The 24,942-nt window shown below is 48.4% G+C and overlaps 1 protein-coding gene across 5 annotated transcripts; it reads left to right on the forward strand.

Moving 5' to 3' along the window:
- znf800b (zinc finger protein 800b) lies at positions 1–24,942 on the forward strand. Of its 5 annotated transcripts, XM_062483305.1 has the most exons (8): positions 2–316; positions 4,583–4,649; positions 5,869–6,064; positions 13,825–13,920; positions 14,314–14,457; positions 15,029–15,402; positions 15,534–17,146; positions 23,318–24,942. In XM_062483305.1, coding segments are annotated over exons 2-8 (2,481 nt in total). In that variant the 5' UTR covers positions 2–316; positions 4,583–4,592; the 3' UTR covers positions 23,319–24,942. The 5 variants fall into 5 exon arrangements, with proteins under 5 accessions (XP_062339288.1, XP_062339289.1, XP_062339291.1 ...); XM_062483304.1 differs by lacking the exon at positions 23,318–24,942 and having other exon boundaries at positions 1–316; positions 15,534–17,150; XM_062483307.1 differs by lacking the exons at positions 4,583–4,649; positions 23,318–24,942 and having other exon boundaries at positions 15,534–17,150.

Below are 24,942 nucleotides of genomic sequence, written 5' to 3' on the forward strand. Positions count from 1 at the left end.
GGGGTCAACTATTCCTCGTATACCCCCCCCACCCCACCCCCAAAGTGCCAACGACACTGGCATTTACAAAGAAAGTAGAAGAGCTGCACCTTTGCGCAGCGCCGCTTTTGCTGAAAGGTCCCTCTGAGTGCACAAAGGCAGCTGCTGGAGGAACTGTTCAGCGCGACAGAGTGAGCGAGCCGGCGCTGAGAGGCGTAATAAACAATCTCCGGCTAGCTACAGACAGGGACGCGGAGTCGAAGAAGCTCTCCGGCCCAAGCCCTGCGAATTTACAGTACAAAGACCGGATTCTACGTTTGATTAAAGTGTAATAAAGGTAAGAACTATTCTTAACACATTTATATTCGACCCGATCCTGTATTCGAGGACGGGAAGCGCTTATGAAAGCTTAAAAACCCTCGCCTTGGGTTCCCGAACGTGGTTGTTTTTGCAGAAAATGGCGTCATCGTTCTCTTGTTCTGCCTGTCCATGGAGGGGAGAGGAATTGGTTTCAGCGACTCAAACTGTACCTTAAAGAACGCTTTATTAGCCGAAGGTGTTATGCTATTGACATAGAGGTGTATGTATTCATATTCAATAGTTAAAATGGGTTTCGGGTGGTAATTTTAGTCGATAGCAAGACGCGCAAAACCGAAAGGGTCACCGTTCCTGTGCGCCAAGCTGCTTCTTGGAAAAGGTGGCACAGAGCCGCAACGCGCAGCGTTTTACATTCGTAATTTAGCCCTGCCAGTAGAGTGTACGTGTATCCAAACATACAATAGCACTTTAAGAATTTAACCAAGATAGTTAAGAATGTATTTAAGTGGGTGTTGTACGTCCTCATTGTGTGTATTTTCTTCGGGTTAACTCGCTTTTACGCCGCACTCCCCTGCCATGCTGCAATCTGTAAGGGGCCTCTCTTATACGGATTGAAAGGTGCATTTTGTACTTGGCTTTTCCTTTGATCAAGTTAAGCTGGTCTTTTGTTGCTCAAAATACTGGCGATTTGAGGCTGACAATATAACCGTGTAAAGGAGATTTTCGTGGATAATGGGGTGATGCAAATCGTGCCATGAGAACGGTACACTCCTTGCGCTCTGGATCGCAGATTGCCAAACGAGTACAGACTGAATAAAATGGTATTTTGGACAATCACGTAGTTTGCACAAAACTGGGAAGTCCAGTGCTGCGCAACGATAGTGCCGCTTTGCGCATATCGGCAGCTGTTCAAACCGCCAGTGTTTCGCTACAATATTTTTTGTTGGCGAACCTTTTGTAAATAGTTGGGGACTCCTGGAGAAGAGAGCACAATGCTATTCATGCGGCCCTTTATCCGGGCGCCCGTATGGCCTGTGAATGCAGTCCCAAGTTCCACTCAGGCTGCCCTGTCCTCTATCGTCAGCTACGTGCATGCGTCCTAGCAGAACGTAGCCAAGTACAAGTGACCAGATCCCTGTTAACGAGGCCACTCGCTTCCCATGTCCTGCGTATTGGATTATTGCAGTCGATGTATTATTTCGCTTTGTGTACATGTTTTTAGTTCATGTTTGTTTAAGTGTCCAATCGTATTGAAAACGGGACACTTATCCACGATGGCAATGCTACGGTAGCTTACCCCTTCCTCTCAGTGCACAAATTAAGTTTTCCTGGTTAGTTATGCAACCCGTTCTCACAGAATATGCTGGTTATCCGCATCGCTATCGTCTACGTCTGAAAATAAATTGATATGAACTGATACGCAAATAGTTATCTTGCGACACAGAGTAGGCTAAGATGTGTCATTTGCAAATCACCAGTGCCATTTGCGTCACAGCCCGCGGCCTTACGCCCATGGGGGGCGATGGAGTTGCAAATGGAGATTGCTACCCGCTGAAAGGGAACCGTAGCCAAACCCAAACGCCAACAATCGCTGTGCGCTCTCACAAGTAGAGCAACACACGTTTTTAGAAATATGCCAAGGCGAGGATTACAGCATTTTAGCATAATTTTAGTGGACGGGATTCTGGTCGATTTTGTCTTCTTGCATGGACTGCGTAAGAGGACGGTTTCTTACTTTTTGTTAGCGAGTGCACTTGGTCCTTCGTGTTGGAGGTTAGCCTACATGTGGCCATTGTGGAGTCGCTTGTGTCGATATCTCACGATTTCTAGGGAGATGGGGCTCATTTGCACTGTAAGCGAAACGCACCAACCTATCGTTCGACTGTAAAGCCCACGGGGCCTACGAACACAGCAGACGATGAAGACTGATTTAGTACTCGATCGACACGGTCAGGATTTTAGAGTGGTGCGCCTCATTTCTGGTTTCTAACCGAGTGGGGCGTATTATCCATCGTAGCACTTCTTTTTGTTATTGCGCTCAGTTGGGCACTGCGCATGCATGTTCCATAGGTCGAGGAAAACGATTCAAAGAAGTTGTGAAACTAAAGTAGATAATATAATTTCATCAGCAAATGACAAAGGGGTGTTATTGGGTTTTAAAATACGTAAGCAAGTTTTCATCTTGTTAATGAAACATAGTTTTTAAACTTTCGTCAGTGTGTGACCTAAATACATTTAGTTATGAAAACAATGTGACATAAAACTCTAATCATTTGGTTTAATTGTTTTGAAATATAGGCCTAATCACATAATCAAAAATTTATCCAAGCCCAAAATGTGGCAGTTTTGGACATTGATTCATAACCCTTGAGAAAAATATGTTTTTCTACACTACACTAGTCATCCATGAACCTGTTTATTTCCTAAACCGTGTTACTTTGTCAACTCCGATTCCCTGTCCGATTGACTTGACATTTTGTGCCAAGATGGCTTCACATGTAAGGAATTACCAGTGCCTCAATCCAAAAGAGCACATTAGTCAGTTTTTGAGCCTGTTCATGTACTATTAGTTTGATTAAAATTGCTAATACAAGATGTGTGTTTAACTGGCGATAACTTAAGACATTTCTAGTAGTGAACCCCATGTATTCATGAAATAATGAAGTTCTTCAGTCCAACACAGTCTACATTCAACATTCCACCTATCACATTCAAAGGTTAATTCCATCTTGTCTAGGCCATTAGGTGCTCTTTTAGTGTCCCCAATCTCAGGAATATCGTTTGCGAGAATAACAAGTTAGAATAGGAGTGAGAGTTATACCTTCTTCCAATTCAGTGAATTAACTATGATGCCTTGGTAATGACTCATTAGCTATTGAAATGTGAAAGCATCACTGTGGCGTGTGTGTGTGCGTGTATGTGCTCGCATAATTGCGCGTGTATGTGCTTATATCATTGTGTGTGTATGTGCCTGTGTCGTTGTGTATGTGTGTGTATCATGGTGGTGTGTGTTTGTGTGTGAGGGGATTGCATCCTATCAGCCAGGGCTGCATCTCTAGGAAGCAGGCCTGTTGGACACTGTCAGAGGAGATAGTCCAATAAGCAGGTGAAGCAGTATGTCTACAGGCCTCATTGTGTCCAGGACACACACAGACGCACGCACGCGCACACACTCATTACCTGAGTCACACACACACACACACACACACACACACACACACACACACACACAATCCACAGGAAGAGAACCCACTTGGAACACTTCTGTCTGTCTCCATGGAAACATGTGAAGTGCGTTATCCCGAGTCCTCATCCTGGAAGCTTTAGCGTCACCTCCGCACACCGCTGGGCTGTCAGATCACTCCTCGACTACCGCGTTGGTTGAGCTCCCAAGCCCCCCCCCACCCCACCCTTTCAGCTTTTAGGGACTTCTCCCTCTCGTCTTTTCTTGCCTCTTCTCTCCCTCCTCCTCGGCACTCCGGAACACTCTGCTACCTCCGCCCCCCCCAAGGGTGGTTTTTCTTTTCTTCTTTCAGTCGGTTGTAAACCCGACGTCCTCCACCGTTCTTCTCGGCCCGGGCTCCCAGACAGGCCGGAGACCGCGCGGCTGTTTGGACCGCGAGGTCGCGAGCCCCTCAGGCACCTGGCCGGGTGTCCACCTCCGCCCCGACGCTCCCGCTTCGGCAGGCTGCTGTTTGGGTTCTCGCTCTCTCATCTGCCGTTTCACTCTCTCCCCTTCTCCATCCATCCTTTCTTCTCATTGCAATCGTGTTTGGTTTCTGTGGGATTTGAGTTGAAGCCAGTCCCTTTTGGCACCGGGACCGAATCTATGAGACGCAAAAAAGTGAGCCTGTGCCCCAAACTTCTAAGACGTGGACTCTGTCTCCCTCTAGTGTTAAGCACGTGGTATTGCACCTTGCTTCCCAGAGCTCTTAAGAAAAGATTTGTAACTAAGATTTGGCTCGACAGTTGTAATTGCAGTGGAATTTACGTTAATGAAGTGCGCAAACATTCGTCACACTTCCAAGGGCAGTCGTGTCAGGTGGTGACAGTCAGGGGTTGTCATCGACGAGGCTGCAGTACTCCAAAACACCTCAAGGGGGCAGCATTGCTTCTGATCTCGACAGTGAGCAAACGGAACGTCAACACGGGCCTACTTCCGCGTTGCTCGACCATGGTTAAGTGCACCCCCCCAAGGAGCTGGGGCCTAAGTCGGAGGGGGTCCATCCATGTCTGCGAGGTGCGCCGCACACACAAATACACACTGACTGCGTGTATGTTGCAGGTGATACAGCATGGTGAAGCCAGCCCACTCAGCTGGGAGGAAGACCTCTCACTGCCTACGCAGACAGGTACTGGAGAGAGGGAGAGAGAGAGTTCCAGATATATATACCCCACGTCCCCCTGTCCCCAAGTATATCCTGCACCCCCTCAACCCCCCTCAAGGCGACAACCAGGCTCTTAGTTTGGCACTAGCCGCCACAGCATTCCCTGCAAGCCCACAGACTATCCTTACTCTATTCTGCTTTTGTGTTTGTGTGTGTTTGTGTGTGTGGTCTTCCCCCCCCCCCCCAGTGAAACTTCTTAGTTCTTGTTCCTGTCAACTGCCCCCTTCCCACCAACCAACACACTCCCTCTCCAAGGTCACTCGCTGTCCCTCCTGCTCCCCACATGGCACACAGGAAGTGTCCCTGCTTCCTCACCAGTGTCATGCGTCACTCCAATCTAGGTCAGGCCCCACTTGCTTCTGTCATACCAGTGTTCTCGGCGACAGAAAAGGCCTGTGTCATAGGAAATCGTAGCGATGTCACTTCCTGTGATGGTCAGCACAGCCACGCTGGAGACGGGATGAGGGTGGGGCGGGGTGTGTTGTGGTTTGTGATGGGCTGTGTTTTAAATGGGTTTGTGTCGTATTCTGGCGTGCGCGTAGGTGTGGTGTGTCGTGTTTGGTGGATGCACATGTTTTGTTCATATACCCGATTGCAGTGGAGCCCTGGCTTGTTCACCAAGGGCAGTGAAGGACACCGGGGGAAGGGGGCAGGAGGAGAGGCCGGGGGGAAAGGAGAAGGAGGAATGAGAGTGAGAGGTTGAGATGGATAGAGTGATGGAGGAAGGGAAAGACTGTGCTTCCAGGTCAGTCAAGTCAAGCCTCTTACCTGTGCTCGTGTTTCCGTGAGCAGTTAGACCCAGGTCTGTCCGCAGGCTAGGGCACGCTCATCTTCCCTTCTCATCTCCGTCTCTCACCTATCCACCCGTCCCTCTCTCTCTCTCTCTCTCCATTACTCTTATCTCGGCCACGTTTGACGTTTGACGTCTGTCTCTCTCTTTCTCCATCCACCTCCATCCATCCATCTATCCATCTTTCCAACATACTCACAACAGCAGGGGCATGTACGGACCGAGTCTTCTGCTACTGGGTTATTGGTGTGGTGCTAGAGCAGAGTAATATTTATCACAGTCCCTCATCTCTCCTTTCCTGGTCCCATCGGCCCTCCCTGTCTGAACTGTTTACCCCACCGGTCCCTCTCATGGGCTCATGATCTCACTCTGTGTGTGTGTGTGTGGCATCAGAGCGGCGTCAGGATGGAGGTGGAGATGGAGGAGCCCAAGGCCCAACCCAGCCCCCCGGCCCCTTCAGAGGCCGAGGCTGAGGCCCAGACCCCCAAGACCTCCAGCAGGGACCAGAGCTGCCAGACGGAGCCGCCGCAGGCCCAGGACCAGGGGAGCCCACACTCAGGCAGCACCAACCCAGGTCACAGCTCTCCAGGTAAGGCCTCTCTGGCCCCCACTACCTGTACCCGTGCTCCTTCTATACTCCCTGTCTGTGCTAAACGGATTGAGGACAGATAACTCCGTAGCCTATTGCTACCAACTTAGCTTAGCATAGGTTATCTAATTGTGGCATAGCCTAGCCTAGCTTATCCTAGCTTCCCCTACGAGTTGAGCAAGGGACATACTACAACCAAGGGGGTGGACTTGGAAGAGGTCTGCGAGGTCTGAGCTAAACAACTCATCAAAAATATTTCCAAAACAAGGCCAGCACCTTGATGAGTCAGGGCTTTGGAACCTTCTAGTGCAGCGTCAAGTGGCTCTATTCAAGGCTCCCATTCACCCGCTAATGACGGCTGTGCGGTGGAGTTTAAATTACCTCAGGGCTCGGGGAGTTTGCACTCTCTAATTGGGTATTAGGAGTAGCCCTTTATGAAAATGATTTGTAGCCACCAGTAAATGGTGCACGGCCGTGTTCTCTGTGGCCGTCCCCTCTCAAAGCATGGCTCCCTTTGGGAGCCGTGCTTTGTCACCGCTGAGACGTGAGAGGGAGTCCACTTGGGACACAGGAAACGATCACTCTGGCATATGTGACAGCTTGTGGCGTCACATATCACAATCTCTCTCTCTCTCTCTCTCTCTCTCTCTCTCTCTCTCTCTCTCGCTCTCTCTCGCTCTCTCTCTTTTACTCCTCCTGATTCAAAGGGATGGGGGCCCCCCTTCCCAAAACCTTGCCCTGGCTCCAACCACTCATCTCCAGTCATCCTGCACTCATGGGGAGAGCACAGGACAACTGATAGTAGCCCCCTTTCCCCCTCTCCTGCTGTTTGGGCTCACGGTGGACGGCAAGGGGTAAACTCCTTCTGACTGTTGAAATGCACTCCTGAGCTCGAGAGAGAGAGAGAGAGAGAGAGAGAGAGAGAGAGAGAGAGAGAGAGAGAGAGAGAGAGAGAGAGAGAGAGAGAGAGAGAGAGAGAGAGAGAGAGAGAGAGAGAGAGAGAGAGAGAGAGAGAGAGAGAGAGAGAGAGAGAGAGAGACCGGCCTCACACACACTCTAAGTATAGCCCCTTCGTTAAGCTAGTGTTCACATAAGTACTGTGTTGCGTGTAAACGCCACTGTTGTCTAAACGTCACACTACACAGCCAGCCATTCAACCAGCCCGCCAGCGAGCCTGCGATTGGAGTGTGCCAGCGCGGTCAGCTGGAAAACCAAGGGCCCTCTTCATGTTGACTGGATGCTCAGGGCTTGTCTACCGGGACATTAGGCTAGCGGACAGTCTGATTGGCCACTGCCGGAGAATACCGGTACTATAGAGAAATCACCTGCCACGGCATCCTGAGCACCTTTATAGCCCCCCTGTCTCTCTTTCATTCTCTCTCTCTCTCTCTCTCTCTCTCTCTCTCTCTCTCTCTCTCTCTCTCTCTCTCTCTCTCTCTAAAACCTTAAACTGAGGGGATGGACAGAGACTCTGCCTGTCCTGTTAGGCTTTAGAGGTGAGTCAAGGGTTAACAGAGCCGCGAGCGCTATCCGCATCAACGTGCCTGATTGGTTGCTCTCTGACCCCTGGTGGTGGTGAGGGGGGGGGGTAGTCAGGGACCTGCCTTGTCGGATTAGACCAGCACACATACAGAGGTGGGGGGAGGGGCTCTGCGCTCTCTCTCTCTCTCTCTCTCTCTCTCTCTCTCTCTCTCTCTCTCTCTCTCTCTCTCTCTCTCTCTCTCTCTCCTCTCTCTCTCACACACACACTTGTGTGCTTACTGGCAATTGTTTGTTTTTTCCACCTGGTAATTATTTGGGGTATGTGTGTGCATATGTGCGAGGAACTTCCACCCTTTCTTATCTGCCCGAGCCTGGTGTCACTACCTCCAGGAAATACCTCACAAACGTCGTCACACATGGAAGTAGTCACACATGGCAGACATTTCCAGGAATCAACTCCAGGAACCTATGAACTCCCAAACTCTACTACAGACTACACTACTCCAGACTACACTACACTACTACAGACTACACTACACTACTCCAGACTACACTACTCCAGACTACACTACACTACTACAGACTACACTACATTACTACAGACTACACTACATTACTACAGACTACACTACACTACTACAGACTACACTACTCCAGACTACACTACTCCAGACTACACTACACTACTCCAGACTACACTACATTACTACAGACTACACTACACTACTACAGACTACACTACACTACTCCAGACTACACTACATTACTCCAGACTACACTACACTACTACAGACTACACTACACTACTCCAGACTACACTACTCCAGACTACACTACACTACTACAGACTACACTACATTACTACAGACTACACTACACTACTACAGACTACACTACTACAGACTACACTACACTACTCCAGACTACACTACTACAGACTACACTACACTACTACAGACTACACTACTACAGACTACACTACACTACTCCAGACTAGACTACACTACTACAGACTACACTACACTACTCCAAACTAGACTACACTAGACTACACTACACTACTACACTACACTACTACAGACTACACTACACTACTCCAGACTACACTACACTACTCCAGACTACACTACACTACTACAGACTACACTTTACTACTCCAAACTAGACTACACTAATACAGACTACACTACACTACTACAGACTACACTACACTACTCCAGACTACACTACACTACTACAGACTACACTACTCTACTCCAAACTAGACTACACTACTACAGACTACACTACACTACTACAGACTACACTACACTACTCCAGACTACACTACACTACTACAGACTACACTACACTACTCCAAACTAGACTACACTACTACAGACTACACTACTCCAGACTACACTACAGTCTATTACACCACTCCAGAATAAAGTTCACAACTCCAGACTACACTACATTACATTACACTACTACAGACTACATGACATTACACTACACTACACTACTACAGACTACATTACACTACACTACTACACTACACTACTACAGACTACACTACTACAGACTACACTACTCCAAACTAGACTACACTACTACAGACTACACTACTCCAGACTACGCTACACTACTCCAAACTCGACTACACTACTACAGACTACACTACACTACTCTAGACTACACTACACTACTACATACTACACTACACTACTACAGACTACACTACACTACTCCAGACTACACTACACTACTCCAGACTACACTACACTACTACAGACTACACTACACTACTACAGACTACACTACACTACTCCAAACTAGACTACACTACTACAGACTACACTACTCCAGACTACACTACAGTCTATTACACCACTCCAGAATAAAGTTCACAACTCCAGACTACACTACATTACATTACACTACTACAGACTACATGACATTACACTACACTACACTACTACAGACTACATTACACTACATTACTACACTACACTACTACAGACTACACTACTACAGACTACACTACTCCAAACTAGACTACACTACTACAGACTACACTACTCCAGACTATGCTACACTACTCCAAACTAGACTACACTACTACAGACTACACTACACTACTCCAGACTACACTACACTACTACAGACTACACTACACTACTACAGACTACACTACTCCAGACTACACTACACTACTACAGACTACACTACTCCAGACTACACTACACTACTCCAGACTACACTACTACAGACTACACTACACTACTCCAGACTACACTACACTACTACAGACTACACTACACTACTACAGACTACACTACACTACTCCAGACTACACTACACTACTACAGACTACACTACTACAGACTACACTACACTACTACAGACTACACTACACTACTCCAGACTACACTACACTACTACAGACTACACTTTACTACTCCAAACTAGACTACACTACTACAGACTACACTACACTACTACAGACTACACTACACTACTTCAGACTAGACTACACTACTACAGACTACACTACACTACTCCAAACTAGACTACACTACTACAGACTACACTACTCCAGACTACACTACAGTCTATTACACCACTCCAGAATAAAGTTCACAACTCCAGACTACACTACATTACATTACACTACTACAGACTACATGACATTACACTACACTACACTACTACAGACTACATTACACTACACTACTACACTACACTACTACAGACTACACTACTACAGACTACACTACTCCAAACTAGACTACACTACTACAGACTACACTACTCCAGACTACGCTACACTACTCCAAACTCGACTACACTACTACAGACTACACTACACTACTCTAGACTACACTACACTACTACAGACTACACTACACTACTACAGACTACACTACACTACTCCAGACTACACTACACTACTACAGACTACACTACACTACTCCAGACTACACTACACTACTACAGACTACACTACACTACTCCAAACTAGACTACACTACTACAGACTACACTACTCCAGACTACACTACAGTCTATTACACCACTCCAGAATAAAGTTCACAACTCCAGACTACACTACATTACATTACACTACTACAGACTACATGACATTACACTACACTACACTACTACAGACTACATTACACTACATTACTACACTACACTACTACAGACTACACTACTACAGACTACACTACTCCAAACTAGACTACACTACTACAGACTACACTACTCCAGACTATGCTACACTACTCCAAACTAGACTACACTACTACAGACTACACTACACTACTCCAGACTACACTACACTACTACAGACTACACTACACTACTACAGACTACACTACTCCAGACTACACTACACTACTACAGACTACACTACTCCAGACTACACTACACTACTCCAGACTACACTACTACAGACTACACTACACTACTACAGACTACACTACACTACTCCAGACTACACTACACTACTACAGACTACACTACACTACTACAGACTACACTACTACAGACTACACTACACTACTACAGACTACACTACACTACTACAGACTACACTACACTACTACAGACTACACTTTACTACTCCAAACTAGACTACACTACTACAGACTACACTACACTACTACAGACTACACTACACTACTACAGACTACACTACACTACTACAGACTACACTACACTACTCCAAACTAGACTACACTACTACAGACTACACTACTCCAGACTACACTACAGTCTATTACACCACTCCAGAATAAAGTTCACAACTCCAGACTACACTACATTACATTACACTACTACAGACTACATGACATTACACTACACTACACTACTACAGACTACATTACACTACACTACTACACTACTACAGACTACACTACTACAGACTACACTACTCCAAACTAGACTACACTACTACAGACTACACTACTCCAGACTACGCTACACTACTCCAAACTCGACTACACTACTACAGACTACACTACACTACTACAGACTACACTACACTACTACAGACTACACTACACTACTACAGACTACACTACACTACTCCAGACTACACTACACTACTACAGACTACACTACACTACTACAGACTACACTACTCCAGACTACACTACACTACTACAGACTACACTACACTACTCCAGACTACACTACACTACTACAGACTACACTACTCCAGACTACACTACACTACTACAGACTACACTACACTACTCCAGACTACACTACACTACTACAGACTACACTTTACTACTCCAAACTAGACTACACTACTACAGACTACACTACACTACTCCAGACTACACTACAGTCCATTACACTACTTTACACCATTCCAGGCTACACTACACTACTCCAGACTACAGTATTCTATAGAATAGTCGTTTGAGAAGTTCACGCCACTTGTCCACGACCCAAACAGTCAGTGTCAGTAACAGTGACACACCAACGTAGTGTTGAAACCTCACAATCAAAAGAGGGGTCGTGAAGTGGGTGTGCATGTGTACCGACAGACTAACAATTGACAGTCTACAGTGCGCTCAGGTGCCTTATATATCTTAAGTATTCACATACAAATACACACACACACACACAAACAGTACAGAGATGAGATTCAGCATCCATAATGCAGAGGCCAGAGGATGAGAGAGTGTGTGTGTGTCCCAGAGCTACTCTGCCTCCTCCAGTGTGTGTGTGTGTGTGTTCGGGCTTTGCCTCGCCGATCACGTCGTATACTGATACGGTTTCCGGGGTGACGAAGAAATACCAAAGGTGTCGTGTCAATCTGCCGACGAGACAGGCCGTTTGTCATTTTTCCTCTGACACACAACATACGTGTGTGTGTTTAGGTAGCCTACAGCTCCTACAGGATAAAGCCAGCGGTGCATATTGAACCTGCACCTCATCTCTGTAGAGAAATCCCAAGAGAATAGTGTTATTGCGACAGGCAAGTCAGGTGGGTGTGTGTGTGTGAGAGAGAGAGTGGTGGTGTTTGAGTGAGAGATATAAGCCCTGGATGGATATGTGTGTGTGTGTGTTTGTAAATGAGATGTGAGAGAATAATTCTCAAGGCAGAACTCCCCCAGGATGTCTCTGACTGTTTGGTGCTGACGTCACACAGACAAAACACACACACACCCCAGAGGGATGAAAACAGTGAGTCACTCCTGTGTGTGTGCGAGTGTGTGTGTGCCTATGATCACTAGTGACACACACACACACACACACACACACACACAAGGGCAACACACACCCTGTGATCTCTCTGAGCCCCTAAACGCGCATCAAGATAAACAATCTTCACAAGACCGTATGTCACAAACGTCAGTAGAAACGTGCTCGCGCGCGCACGCACGCACGCAGAATCCAACCACCCTGATGCGATCAGCCTGCGTGTGTGATCAAAAGGGCTATTGAGACCCAGCTGTGCGTGGGTGCTGGAGAGAGGAGACGGTGTGTGTGTTCCAGTTGGCCTGTCAGTCGACGGCTGTGATGTAATCAGCGGCGAGATGGACGGCTCTTTGAAAACCGCCAACACGAGTCCCAGACAGTGTCAGACAGTCGTCCGTCGTTCGAGGAGGGGCTCATGTCGGTGAAGGGGAGGGTGATTAAGTTGGGTTTAAGACAAGGCTTTCTCTCTCTCTCTCTCTCTCTCTCTCTCTCTCTCTCTCTCTCTCTCTCTCTCTCTCTCTCTCTCTCTCTCTCTCTCTCTCTCTGTGTGTGTCTCTCTATATGTACAGTATTCTCTCTCTCTATCTCTCTCTCTGTTGCAGTGGTGTGTCGTGTGTGTTTGTATGGGTGTTTTCAAACAGGCATTGGAGACACCAGGGTGTCAGGTGAGCAGCCCCCCTCCTCCCCTGGTACCCCTCTGGTGTAAACGAGTGTGTGGGTCTGGTTGCGTCTCCTGCCCTGCGCTGTGCGGAGGAGCTGAGAGGCCTTGTTCGTCACACTCTGAGTGTCTTTTTCTGGTCCCTTTCTCTGTGCACCTCGGCCTGTTACGTCCTCTGGTTGTGTTTGTTTTCCTGTATTGTTCAGTTAACTGTGTTTGTCTGCCCTCTCGGCTCTTTATTCTTTACTCTTTATTCCTATCTCTGTGTATTTCTAACATCTCTCTCTCTCCTTTCTCTCTCTCTCTCTCTTTCTCTCACTGTCTCTGTCTCTCTCTCGCTCTGTGTGTGTTCTAGTCAGGTCCAGTGGTGTGGTGTATCTAACTGTGCCCTCATCTCCTCCCCCTCTGCGGCGTTCAGGGTCACGTGTGGAGCCAGGCGACCCCCCCCTGCTCCAGCAGCAGCTGAACACCTCCAAGTCTGGCATCCAGCAGATCATCGAGTGCTTCCGCTCAGGTCAGGCCCAAACCCAACATCAGGATTAGGATTTGGACCATCCACTGTTTTTGTAACAGTTTGTGTTAGTTGTGAGTGTTTCCCCCCCCCCCCCCCCCCCCCAACAGGCTCATTGCCAATTTGATGGAGACATGAACATGATTTACTGTTTGAGGGACGTTTATTGGGCTTTTACTCGAATGACGATAAAAAGAAACGGTTGCAGTTACACAAACGACTTTATTTGCTTGTTTGACACCGAATCCTTTCGAATCCGTCCAAGCGGCGCCATAATATTGAGAGAGTAAAAAAAAAAAAAAAAAGAAGCAATTTCAGAATCGCTAAAAAGTTGTCAAAAAAGAATGCGGAAGTCAGAGTGTGGTGTTGACGCTGCCCTCCGGTGGTCATCCTCAGGTACTGCCCAGCTGAGGCACATGCTGCTGAGGGATGTGGACACCATCTTTGAGTGCAAGCTCTGCCGCAGTCTGTTCAGGGGCCTCCCCAACCTCATCACTCACAGGCAGTACTACTGCCTGCCTCGGCTGCCAGAGACAGACGGTTAGTAAGACGTGTGTCTGTGTTAATGAGTGTGGTGGGGGGGGGGGGGGGGGGGGGGGGGTGTTATATGTGATCTTGTTGAGGTTGAATGTGGTCAACCTGATTTGGCAGCACTGTCTTTCCTCGTCGTCGCCCCCCCCCCCCCCCCCCCCCCCCCGGAAATTTGAAAACAAACTCTCGCGCCCACGTCACACTGTCTCTCTGCCTCTCTCCCTCCACGCTGTCTCTTCTGTCATATTTCACTGCCTCTCAGTCGGCCCATCCATGTCTCCATTTCCCCTCCTAATGCAGTTTCTCCTCGCTCCTCACATCTGTAACTGAATCTCTGTCTCATTAGCGCTCCTCTCCACTGTCCTCCTTTCCCTGGCGCCCTCGTCCTCTCTCGACCTCCTCTCTCGACCTCCTCTCTCGCCCTCCACTCTCGCCCTCCTCTCGTCCACCCTTTCTTTGAGATACCATTTTAGTGTGTGTGTGTGTCCAATTTTCTGGGGTGCATTTTGTGTGTTTATGCACATGCTCACCTATACCCCTTCCTCCTCCCCTACACCCCCCCCCCCCCCCCCCCCCACAGGCCCTCCAGGAGACTCCAAGCAGAGCACGGCCATCAAGGAGCTGCTGGAGGCCATCTACCCCCGCAAGGAGCCCCCGGACCACGTGGTGCGGCTGGAGCCCATCCAGACCAGCAGCAAGGCCGTGTTCCAGTACCTGTCCACGGAGGAGGAGCTGGCCCAGCAGGGGGGCCCCGGGGCCGCCCCCCAGCAACACACGCCCCGGAGCTCCCGCTGCCACAGCCCGGAGCCCTGGGGGGGGGAGCAGGGGGCGGGCCACGCCCACCCTGAGCCGGAGGCGGGCCACGCCCCGAGGAGGGGGGGGGAGGAGGACGAGGGCGAGGAGAAAGGAGGGGAGAAGGGGGCCCAGGCCGAGGAGGAGGGCTCCACCAGCGGGGTGAGGACGGGGGGACACACACGTGCCACGCGCCCCATGTGCCGATGCCAACGATTCACTCTGCGACCACCACACACTAACCCTCTCTCTCACCATCCCCTCCTCCCTCTCTCACCATCCCCCCCTCCCAGGTGGAGGACGTGACCATCTCCTGCTGCCTGTGCGGCCAGGACTTCAACTCGCGGCGCTCCATCCGCCGCCACTGCCGCAAGATGCACCAGAACAAGCTGGAGGAGCTGCGCAAGTTCACGGAGACGCGCACGGTGCCCATCAGCCTGCTGTCCATGGTGAAGGGCCGCCCGCGGACCATCACCACGCCCAGCGGCAAGTCCTGCCCCATCTGCTTCAAGTCCTTCGCCACCAAGGCCAACGTGCGCCGCCACTTCGACGAGGTCCACCGCGGCCTCCGCCGCGACATCATCACGCCCGACATCGCCACGCGCCCGGGCCAGCCGCTGTCGCTGGAGGCCACGCCCCCGCGGAAGAGCGCCTCCTCCTCGCCCACGCGCGGCCACACCCCCAAGACCACCCCACAGCCGGGCAAGGCCTCGGCCAAGAGCCCGCCCCCGGTCCAGAGCCCGGCCCCGGCCCCGCCCCCCCAGGCCCAGTACAACCTGGCGTCGTGTCGCTGCCTGGTGTGCAAGAGGAAGTACAGCTCCCAGGTCATGCTGAAGAGACACATGCGCATCGTCCACAAGATCTACAATCTGCGGAACGGCCCCGCCCCCGCCGCCCCGGCCCCTGCCACCCCCAACAACGCCGGTGCCCACGCCGCGGCATCCCCTAGCAACAGCAGGGTCCAGGTGAAGGAGGAGAACACGGACGCCTCGGACGACCCCGACAGCAGCCCGGCCCCTTCGCCCGGCCCCTCGCCCTCCCTGCCCCTCCCCCGCGTGGCCACGCCCACCAAGGCCGCCAAGGCGAGGGAGGAGGCCGAGGGGGGGGCCAGCCCCAAGCCCGCCTCGTCTCGCACCGGCGGCGGGGCGGCGGCCCTCCCCCCCGGCTCCAAGACCCCCAAGCTGTCGGTGGGCTTCGACTTCAAGCAGCTCTTCTGCAAGCTGTGCAAGCGGCAGTTCAGCTCGCGGCAGAACCTCACCAAGCACATCGAGCTGCACACGGACGGCAACGACATCTTCATCAAGTTCTACCGCTGCCCGCTGTGCCGCTACGAGTCGCGGCGCAAGCGCGACGTCCTCCGCCACGTCACCGTGGTCCACAAGAAGTCCACGGCCTACCTGGCCAAGATCATGCCCAAGCTGGAGAGCCGCGCCGTCAAGCGGCCGGCCGAGGCCGTCCTCAACGCCAACCCGGCCTCCAAGCGCGCGGCCGCCACCGTCAAGGAGGAAGTCAACGGGCGCCACTCGCCGCCGCCGCCGCCCTCGCCGCCCGTCACCCGCAAACAGGACCTCCTTTCCTCCGCCGCGCACGTCACCCGCAAGCAGGACCGCCAGCAGGACGCCCCCGCGCCGCCGCTGACGAGGAGGAGCGAACGGCAGGAGGCGCCGGCCACCGCGCCGCCAACCACGCGGCGCCAGGAGGCCCTGCAGGAGAGCGCCGCGGGGTCGTCGGAGGTGCGCGTCACCAAGAACTTCTCGCTGCACGCCTGCGACGTGTGCGGCCGGGCCTTCGCCAAGAAGCTGTACCTGGAGAGCCACAAGAGGAGCCACCGCAACGCCGCCTCCGCCGTCGCCACGCCCGAGAACCGCCGCAAGGGAGTCAGCACGCGCTCCAAGGCCCTGCTCTGGTGAGTACGGCTGAGGCGGAACCAAATGCCACGTGGCGCTGTGGTGTTGTATGTTAGAATGCTGCTGGAGTTGGGGGTGGGTATGTAGGTGGGTGGGTGTGTGTGTGTGTTGGGTGGGTGGGTGGGGCTGGGTTAGGTTGGGTGGAGGGAGGCGTTGGCTCAGGTTGGGAGGTGGGTGTGTGGGTGGGAAAATGAAATACAAAAATGGTGGCCTGTAACCGGTATGGTTGGGTAACGAATAGGGATGCTCCGATCTGATCGGCGCCGATCCATATCGGCCGATATTCCCATTATCGGTTTTGATTGGCGTTCTCAAAACGGCCGATCAAACATGGCCGATCAGATGACATAAAATCTGCGAGAACTACTATCAGAGACGTTTCAATAAAACGTTAGATAGGCATTTCAGGCCGCCAATGGTAAGAAATGATTCTTTAACCTTTAGATGCGTGAGTTCTAAATATTTCCGACTCTTCCACCAGAGTTTGTTTTCCAAAACGGAAGCTAGCTAACTTTAGTTAGCTTCCGTTACCTAGCAACCTAGCATAATACTTGTAGCAATGCTACTACCTGCTAGTGTTACTTGTTAGCCTCTAATTGTACATTTTGAAGCCATACTATAGCGTTTGTCATAGTTTTTGCCTAAAATAGTCGGTTGGAATTTTCAGAATCGCACATGTGCGACGGTACTCTGTGAGACCCGCATTCGAACGAAAACAGTCACGGACAGCCACTTCTTTTTGGAAGGCCAATGAAGACCTCTTTCCTGCTCTCGCACAAGCAGCACAAGTCTTCCTCTCCGCACCATGTACAAGTGTAGATAGCGAGCGACTTTTCAGCACAGCAGGACATATTTTAGATGAGAAGAGGAACAGGTAGACTCCTAAAAATGCTGATATGCTTATATTTATCAAGGCAAATCTTCCAGTGATGCTGCTTAATCAGAAGTAAGGTTTGAATACTCTAGTATGCCCCCTCTCCGAGTGAGTGAGTGCGTGTGTGAAGTGAGTGAAGTGAGAGAGTGAGTAAATGATGTGAGAGTGAGTGAGACACTATACAGATAGATATACATGTTTTGTTTTTTTGTTTAATTGCTGACTTCCTGTGCACCTTTTATCTTTATTCTGTCTGTTATCTCCTCCTAAATGCAGACAAATTGACTTGAAACTGACTGACTTGAAACATATTGGATATTTGGCTATAGCCTGTTTATGTTGCAGTTAAGTTTGTATTATTTTTCCACAGGAAAGCTACTGTATAAGCTCCAAGTTCTCTTGAGAGCCTCTAGAGAGTGGAATGTTGCACATGTTATTCTATTGTTGTGATTTTTATTTAAAGATTTATATTTGTATTATTATTTTAATATTTATTATTATTTACACATTTTATAGTAAGCGAGAGAGCTTCTACACTGGAATGTTGCACGTTCCCTGCAATAGAACGGATGGTTGTCAATTCATGATACTCTCTCGTCTCGTAATTTAAATACTTAAAATACAATACCAATGTTGTTAAGAATAATTAATTTCATAAATAATGCTACACAATAAATAGAATGCTTCAATCGACACCGTGATCGGTGATCGGTATTATCGGATCGGCAGATACTGATTTCAGTGATAGGTGATCGGCACCAAAAAACCTGATCGGAGCATCTCTAGTACCGAAACCCGGTTTCACTATGGAACCGGTTCCTACGCATCCCGGAGGAATCGGACCGAATTAGAACGCACATTTCGGTTCCACTTAATCTGTCGACTGAAATATTTCCCTCTGTTGCTCCGAAACTGACGTAAACTATCACACTTTCTCTGTAGTCTACCATTAGCTAGCTACCGTAAATGTAGGCTACTTTCAAAATGCCATATTTTCCCTCTGGGCTCACCAAAACGGACTTTAAAGCATATTAACCATTCACTGCCCGTGATCGCTAGTAAACATAGTACACTTGCTCTGCTAGTCTATCGTTAGCTAACTTTTAGTGCATTTAAAATGCCTAAAGCGAAGCGGTCGAAAGTGTGGCTGTATTTCACAGCCAATGATTCCGACATCGCAAGATGCAACTAATGTTTCAAAACGATTACGTGTAAAGGGCGACACACAGGATACTACTTAAAACAGAGGGATGCACCGTGTTAGACAGCTTGCGGACATTGGAGAACGTTGTTGTTGACATGTTTAACGTTATAATGGAAAGCAAGCTTGTCGGCTTGTCAGCTAACGTAAGATCAGCGAATTGTGTTGTTAGCCTAGTTCAATGTGAAGGATTTTGGCAAGGCAATCTCCTCCACTGCATTAGAATTGTTATTTGATTTGTTATGTATATCTTGTCGTAATATATGAGCTAAATGAAGACGAACACGTAATGAAACAAGACCCATTGATGTCTGGTTTAACGTTAATGAGTGATCGAAACTAGCTTGGTCCTAACCAGACCCTCGTACATTTCATTTGTACAGAGGGTCTGGGATCGCTCCATTGACAAGCGTAAACTTCCTTGAAGGCGGGTACTCTGATGAAGTTTAAAACTATTGGATCTGCGCAGAGACACTCTGATCTGCCATAACCAATCGCTAGCGTTCGCCTTAGCCAACTCCTTCACCACTACTGTAATGGAGCTAGCTGCCGTAGCTGGAAAATCTAACTTTTCCTGAACCCCGTGGGGACGAAGGCCACAACATCATGGCCACCAACAAAACTTACCAAAGATTGTTCTTGCTCCGGCTTTAACTTTTGGATATTCGACAGCGACTCCGCCGCCATTACTGAACTACAACTCAAACTAGCGAACGACATCAACGTCATCGTTCTCAGCCACTCCCTCTGTTCGCTGATTGGACCTACAAAAATGTTGTTTCCAAAAACCGACTAATACACCGAAATCCCAGACCTAGTACAGAAGCAAAATCAAAATTGCGCGGAAGTACGTAGGAGGGCAGAGCCAGGCTAGATCGAAACACCTGCCCAGGCCAAAAGACTATATGAGATTTTTATTTTATTTTTTACTCCCCACTCGACCAGTTTTAATGTTGTTTTGTGTTCAGTGGTGTTAATAAATGTCTGTATACGTCTGTATAAAATGGGTCACCTTTTTCAGCCCTTCTGAATTTGCAGTTATGGGTTTAGTTAGCATACCAATTCAACATTTATTTTGTTGTTACTTGTTAATAGTGTACATGTTATTTATTGTAAAATTATTGTAGTTGTGTGTTAGGTGACTTAAGTTTACTTATTATATATTTAAGTAGGCTACTTCAGAACGTTAATATATTGTTACATTTACATTTTTTTCCATAAAAAAAAACTATAAAAGAGCCTTTCTTTGATTACTTTCAGTTTTCAGTTTTTCAAGAATCTGTTTCGGAATCGTTTAGGAATCTGAATCGTTTTAAAAGTACCGGTTCGGCATCGGAATCGTATAAATCCTAACGATACCCAACCCTAGTAACCGGTGTGTTAATGAATTGACCTATCGCTAAGCCCCGCCCCTCGAACGCAAACGGGCCAATGGCAGTTTAGTAACATTACATTACCATTTAGTCATTTAGCAGACGCTCTTATCCACAGCGACTTACAGTAAGTACAGGGACATTCCCCCCGAGGCAAGCAGGGTGAAGTGCCTTGCCCAAGGACACAACGTCATTTGGCACGGCCGGGAATCGAACTGGCAACCTTCAGATTACTAGCCCGATTCCCTAACCGCTCAGCCACCTGACTCCCTACAGTAACAGCTGCACTCGGACATATTCAGTTTACAACTCCATAGAGTAGCATTAGGAAAAGGGATTATTCTCTTGTTTTATCGGTTTGTTGTAATTTAAGTGTAAAACAATGGTCAAACGATGTGCATGGGGTAGATGCAACACTGATACGAGGTATCATGAGAGGATGGGCAATGGGGTATATTTGATCCCATTTCCCAAACCAAAACAAGAGGGCCAAATGTCTCCGGTGGATAAAGCTGTGTGGCAGACCACACAGTCAACTCAACGTAACGAAGATAAACAAGGATGTCATCACATTATTTTCATTGACAGTACCGGCTTACTTTCACCACTGATGTTATGCTAGGCTTAGGCAAGTTATCTCTGGTTAAAACTAGGTAACGTTATTAGCTACGTATAACATTTGGCTAGCTATTCACTAGCTAGAAAGTTAGGACACTGCCCTGTCAGGGACAGGGTAATGCTAGTAAATAAACTAATAAATGTAGTTTTACATCTCAGTGCCTATCCAGATTAGTTCAATTAACTGAAGGTAAATTAATGTAGCTAATCTAACCCTGCAGTGCATCAACATTACTGGTATTGCCAAGCATTGGATATCCACGATTCAGGAAATCGTGAATGACCGTGAGATGAAGCTTCTCCCTCTTGCATTGAGAGCTGTAAATTCTTGCCTCCAATTTAAGTTTGTCATCCACCATATCTACTTTTAAATTATGTACGTATCCCTCCATTCATTGCATAATGAAGTCCCTCTTGACGGCTAAAACTCTAGTCAGCTGTGATAGCTTGTCCGAGTTAGCAAGAGTAACCAAGGGAGGCGGGGCTTAGCGATAGGTCAATTGCGTATGCTTTTTACCAATAAATACTATTTTCTAAGGAGAATACCCTAGACCAGTGTTTCCCAACCCTGGTCCTAAGGGCACCCCTTTCCTGCATGTTTTAGATGTTTCCCTGCTCCAGCACACCTGATTCAAATGAATGGCTCGTTATCCAGCTCTGCAGAAGCCTGCTTATGACCATTCATTTGAGTCAGGTGTGTTGGAGCAGGGGAACATCTAAAACATGCAGGACAGGGGTGCCCTGAGGCCCAGGGTTGGGAACCACTGCTCTAGTCAAGCGTAGCTTTCAATCAACTGGATATTTGGGGACTGGGGGATCATTTTGCAATCGCAAAATCACACTTATTCACCGGACGCTGTTTTTCTCCTCTTCTAGAGAGGGACTCCAAAGAGAGGTAGAGGGAGGGAGAAGGAAAGAGAGACAGCGTGAGAGAATGGGTGTTGGAGGGAGAGAAAAGGAGAAGATCAGGGAGGGAAACAGGGTCAAGGGGAGAAGGGACTGGGGGAGGGGAGGGGGGGGGGGTTATAGAGGGCAGACGTGAAGATGTAGATAGAGCCATCCATCCATTCAGTCAGCTTTTCTTGTTATTGATGGGGTTTTAAGAAGTGGCCGGGAGTGTCTGTGGGGCTTCTCATCTACCCTGTCCTCCTTTCTCAATCTCTTTCTCTCGCTCCATTCTCTCTCTCTCTGTCTCTCTCTTTCCTCCTCTATTTCCTCCTCTCTCTCTTTCTCTCTCCCTCCTCTCTCATTTCTCTCTCCTCACCTTCTCTCCTCCACTTCCATCCCTCTGTCTGAGTAATGAAGTATGGATCCTGTGGCTAGCTAGCTCTGGAGAACAAGCCCCCACTTCTACACACACACACACACACACACACACACACACACACACACACACACACACTAGTTCTGTGCTTCCTGTCCAAACCCCTGTGGGGCTAAAGGATGTGCTTCTTAAGATGTGATTGAAGTAGCCCATCCATATCCGGTTCATGTGTGTGTAATTAAACTGACTGGCTTGTGTCTGTCTCTACAGTGTGTGTGTGTGTGGTTGTGTGGGTGTGGGGGTTATTAAAGGGACGACTGACTTATTAAAGGGACTGTCTTGTGTCTGTCTGTACAGTGTGTGTGGGGGTGTTATTAAAGTGACTGGCTTGTGTCTGTCTCTGGTGGGTGTGTGTGGGGGTGTTATTAAAGTGACTGGCTTGTGTGTGTGTGTGTCATTAAAGTGACAGTCCTCTGACTGTCTCCACAGTCTGTCTTTGTACGTGTCAGGAGACCACAGAAGGAACTAACCCTGATCGCTGTTGTCTCCTCATGCTACCACAACTCTGCTCCGGGCTCTCCCACCACGTGTGTGTGTCCGCAAGCTAAATGTGTGCGTGTGTGTCTTCAGATAGGCTTGTGTTTGTGGCTAGGACGAGAGGAGGCCAGTCCCCTGGGGGTGAGGCGTGACGTTTAGCCGAGAGGAGAAAACACAAACATCCTGTATAGTAGAGGCCTAATTGACCACTGAGTGTCTTTTAACAGCTGTTGTTCTCTCTCTCCCCCCTGTGCCTCTCTCCCTCCCTCTGCCTCCCTCTTTCTCTCATTCTTTCTCTCCCAGATACCAGGCTGTGTAGCACCGCCTGCACTGGAGAGCTGCAGAGACGAGCAGATGGAGGAAACACCGAACCTCATAAGAACGGAAGACGCCGACTGGACGAGTGGAGAGAGAACACTGGAGGGAGAGACCGAAGGACGGGGGCAAAACAGCGACGGAGAAGCCAGAGACTTATTTCACCTTTCCAAAAAAAAAAAGGACGAAATATATTGTTGGAATCTGACGTTTTGAAGGGGAGATATTCTGTAACAGATTAGGACCGGGCCTGTGGACCATGTACTAGAACCACCCACAATGGCCGTGAAGATCACACACACTCCTGTTGTGTGTGTCCGTGTGTGTGTATGTGTAGGTTAGGGATCACCACTGTATGTAAATGTAGACCCACATACCACTGACCCACCTGCTCCTTGTGTGCTTGTATGTAAACGCCTCCCTAGCTACCTGCCCCCGTAGGTGCAGTTGCCCCCTCTGACCAGCTGTGGGCGCTCCAACCAGGGTCCTGTTTTAGAGGATCAGACTGTTGTGAAGGTGGACTCCTCCTATTCCAAATCAACCCCCCCTCCCCCCCCCCTCCCTCTGCTGCCATCAGCCCTCCGGTTTACCGATGCACTGGTTAAGATGTAGTGGGATAGGTCAAAGCAATATGGCCAAAGCTGCTCCTCATGGCATTGCTTACACCCATCCTGGCCCCGTCAGATCTTCAGATCTATGCTAGTGCCTAGGAGGCAGAGGGTTGGGAACGGTGGTTGATTTGGGTCAGCCACTTGTTTTTTTTTTAGGCTGTTAACCCATTCAGTGCCAGCGCTAGTGATGCTAGTGGTTATGCAATTGCAGCTCTTAGTTTAAATTAAGCTAACTATGCCTTTATTTAGATAAACTTAGTTGCTTTTACTTTGACTTTCCTTAATACTGGAGATTGGGGGGGGGGGGGGGTGAGAGGTTTGAACCCACAACTCAACACTTTATAGTTCCTAAGATAGCATGTCGAAAACACTGAAGAGTTAAATGCTAAAATGATTGTTTGAGAACAACCCAGTGACAGACCAAATGTATGTTGTACTTGTTTAATCAGAAAGCCATGATATAAAAAAAGAAAAAGACCAAATTTTATTTTTCTATCTGAAAAAAGCTTGTTTGACAAGGTCTCATTAACTTCTGTATTTTGATGATCATACATACACGAAAAGAATATATATATATATTGGCAGATATGTTATATATATAGTCTTTGAATATTCCTTAAAAAGTAGTGATGGTGTATAACCTTGGTTGCTTTTAACTCAACCACGTTTGAAGACTGCAAAAACATGATTTTTCCTTTTTTCTCTTTGCAAAATCTCTTTGAATCCCCATTGAATAATTTATGCCTGCACTCAATCAATTTTGACGTGTCACACGTTATAGTGAGAAAGACATTAGTTTATTCTTATTTCTTTCAATTAAATAAAAAACTGTGTTTGTATCTGTCAGAGAGGCAAATAACTCTTGTTTTTACTCTATATGTTATAATATTAACCTCATGAACTTCTTATAGGACACCTGCTGAGAATAGACAGTTAATCTGACTTTGTTGAGAGGAATGTAACATTAAAGTCACCCTGATTAAATAAACAGTTTTAGTCCTA

The sequence above is a fragment of the Osmerus eperlanus genome, chromosome 17 (genome assembly GCF_963692335.1).
Source record: "Osmerus eperlanus chromosome 17, fOsmEpe2.1, whole genome shotgun sequence".
NCBI lineage: Eukaryota > Metazoa > Chordata > Actinopteri > Osmeriformes > Osmeridae > Osmerus > Osmerus eperlanus.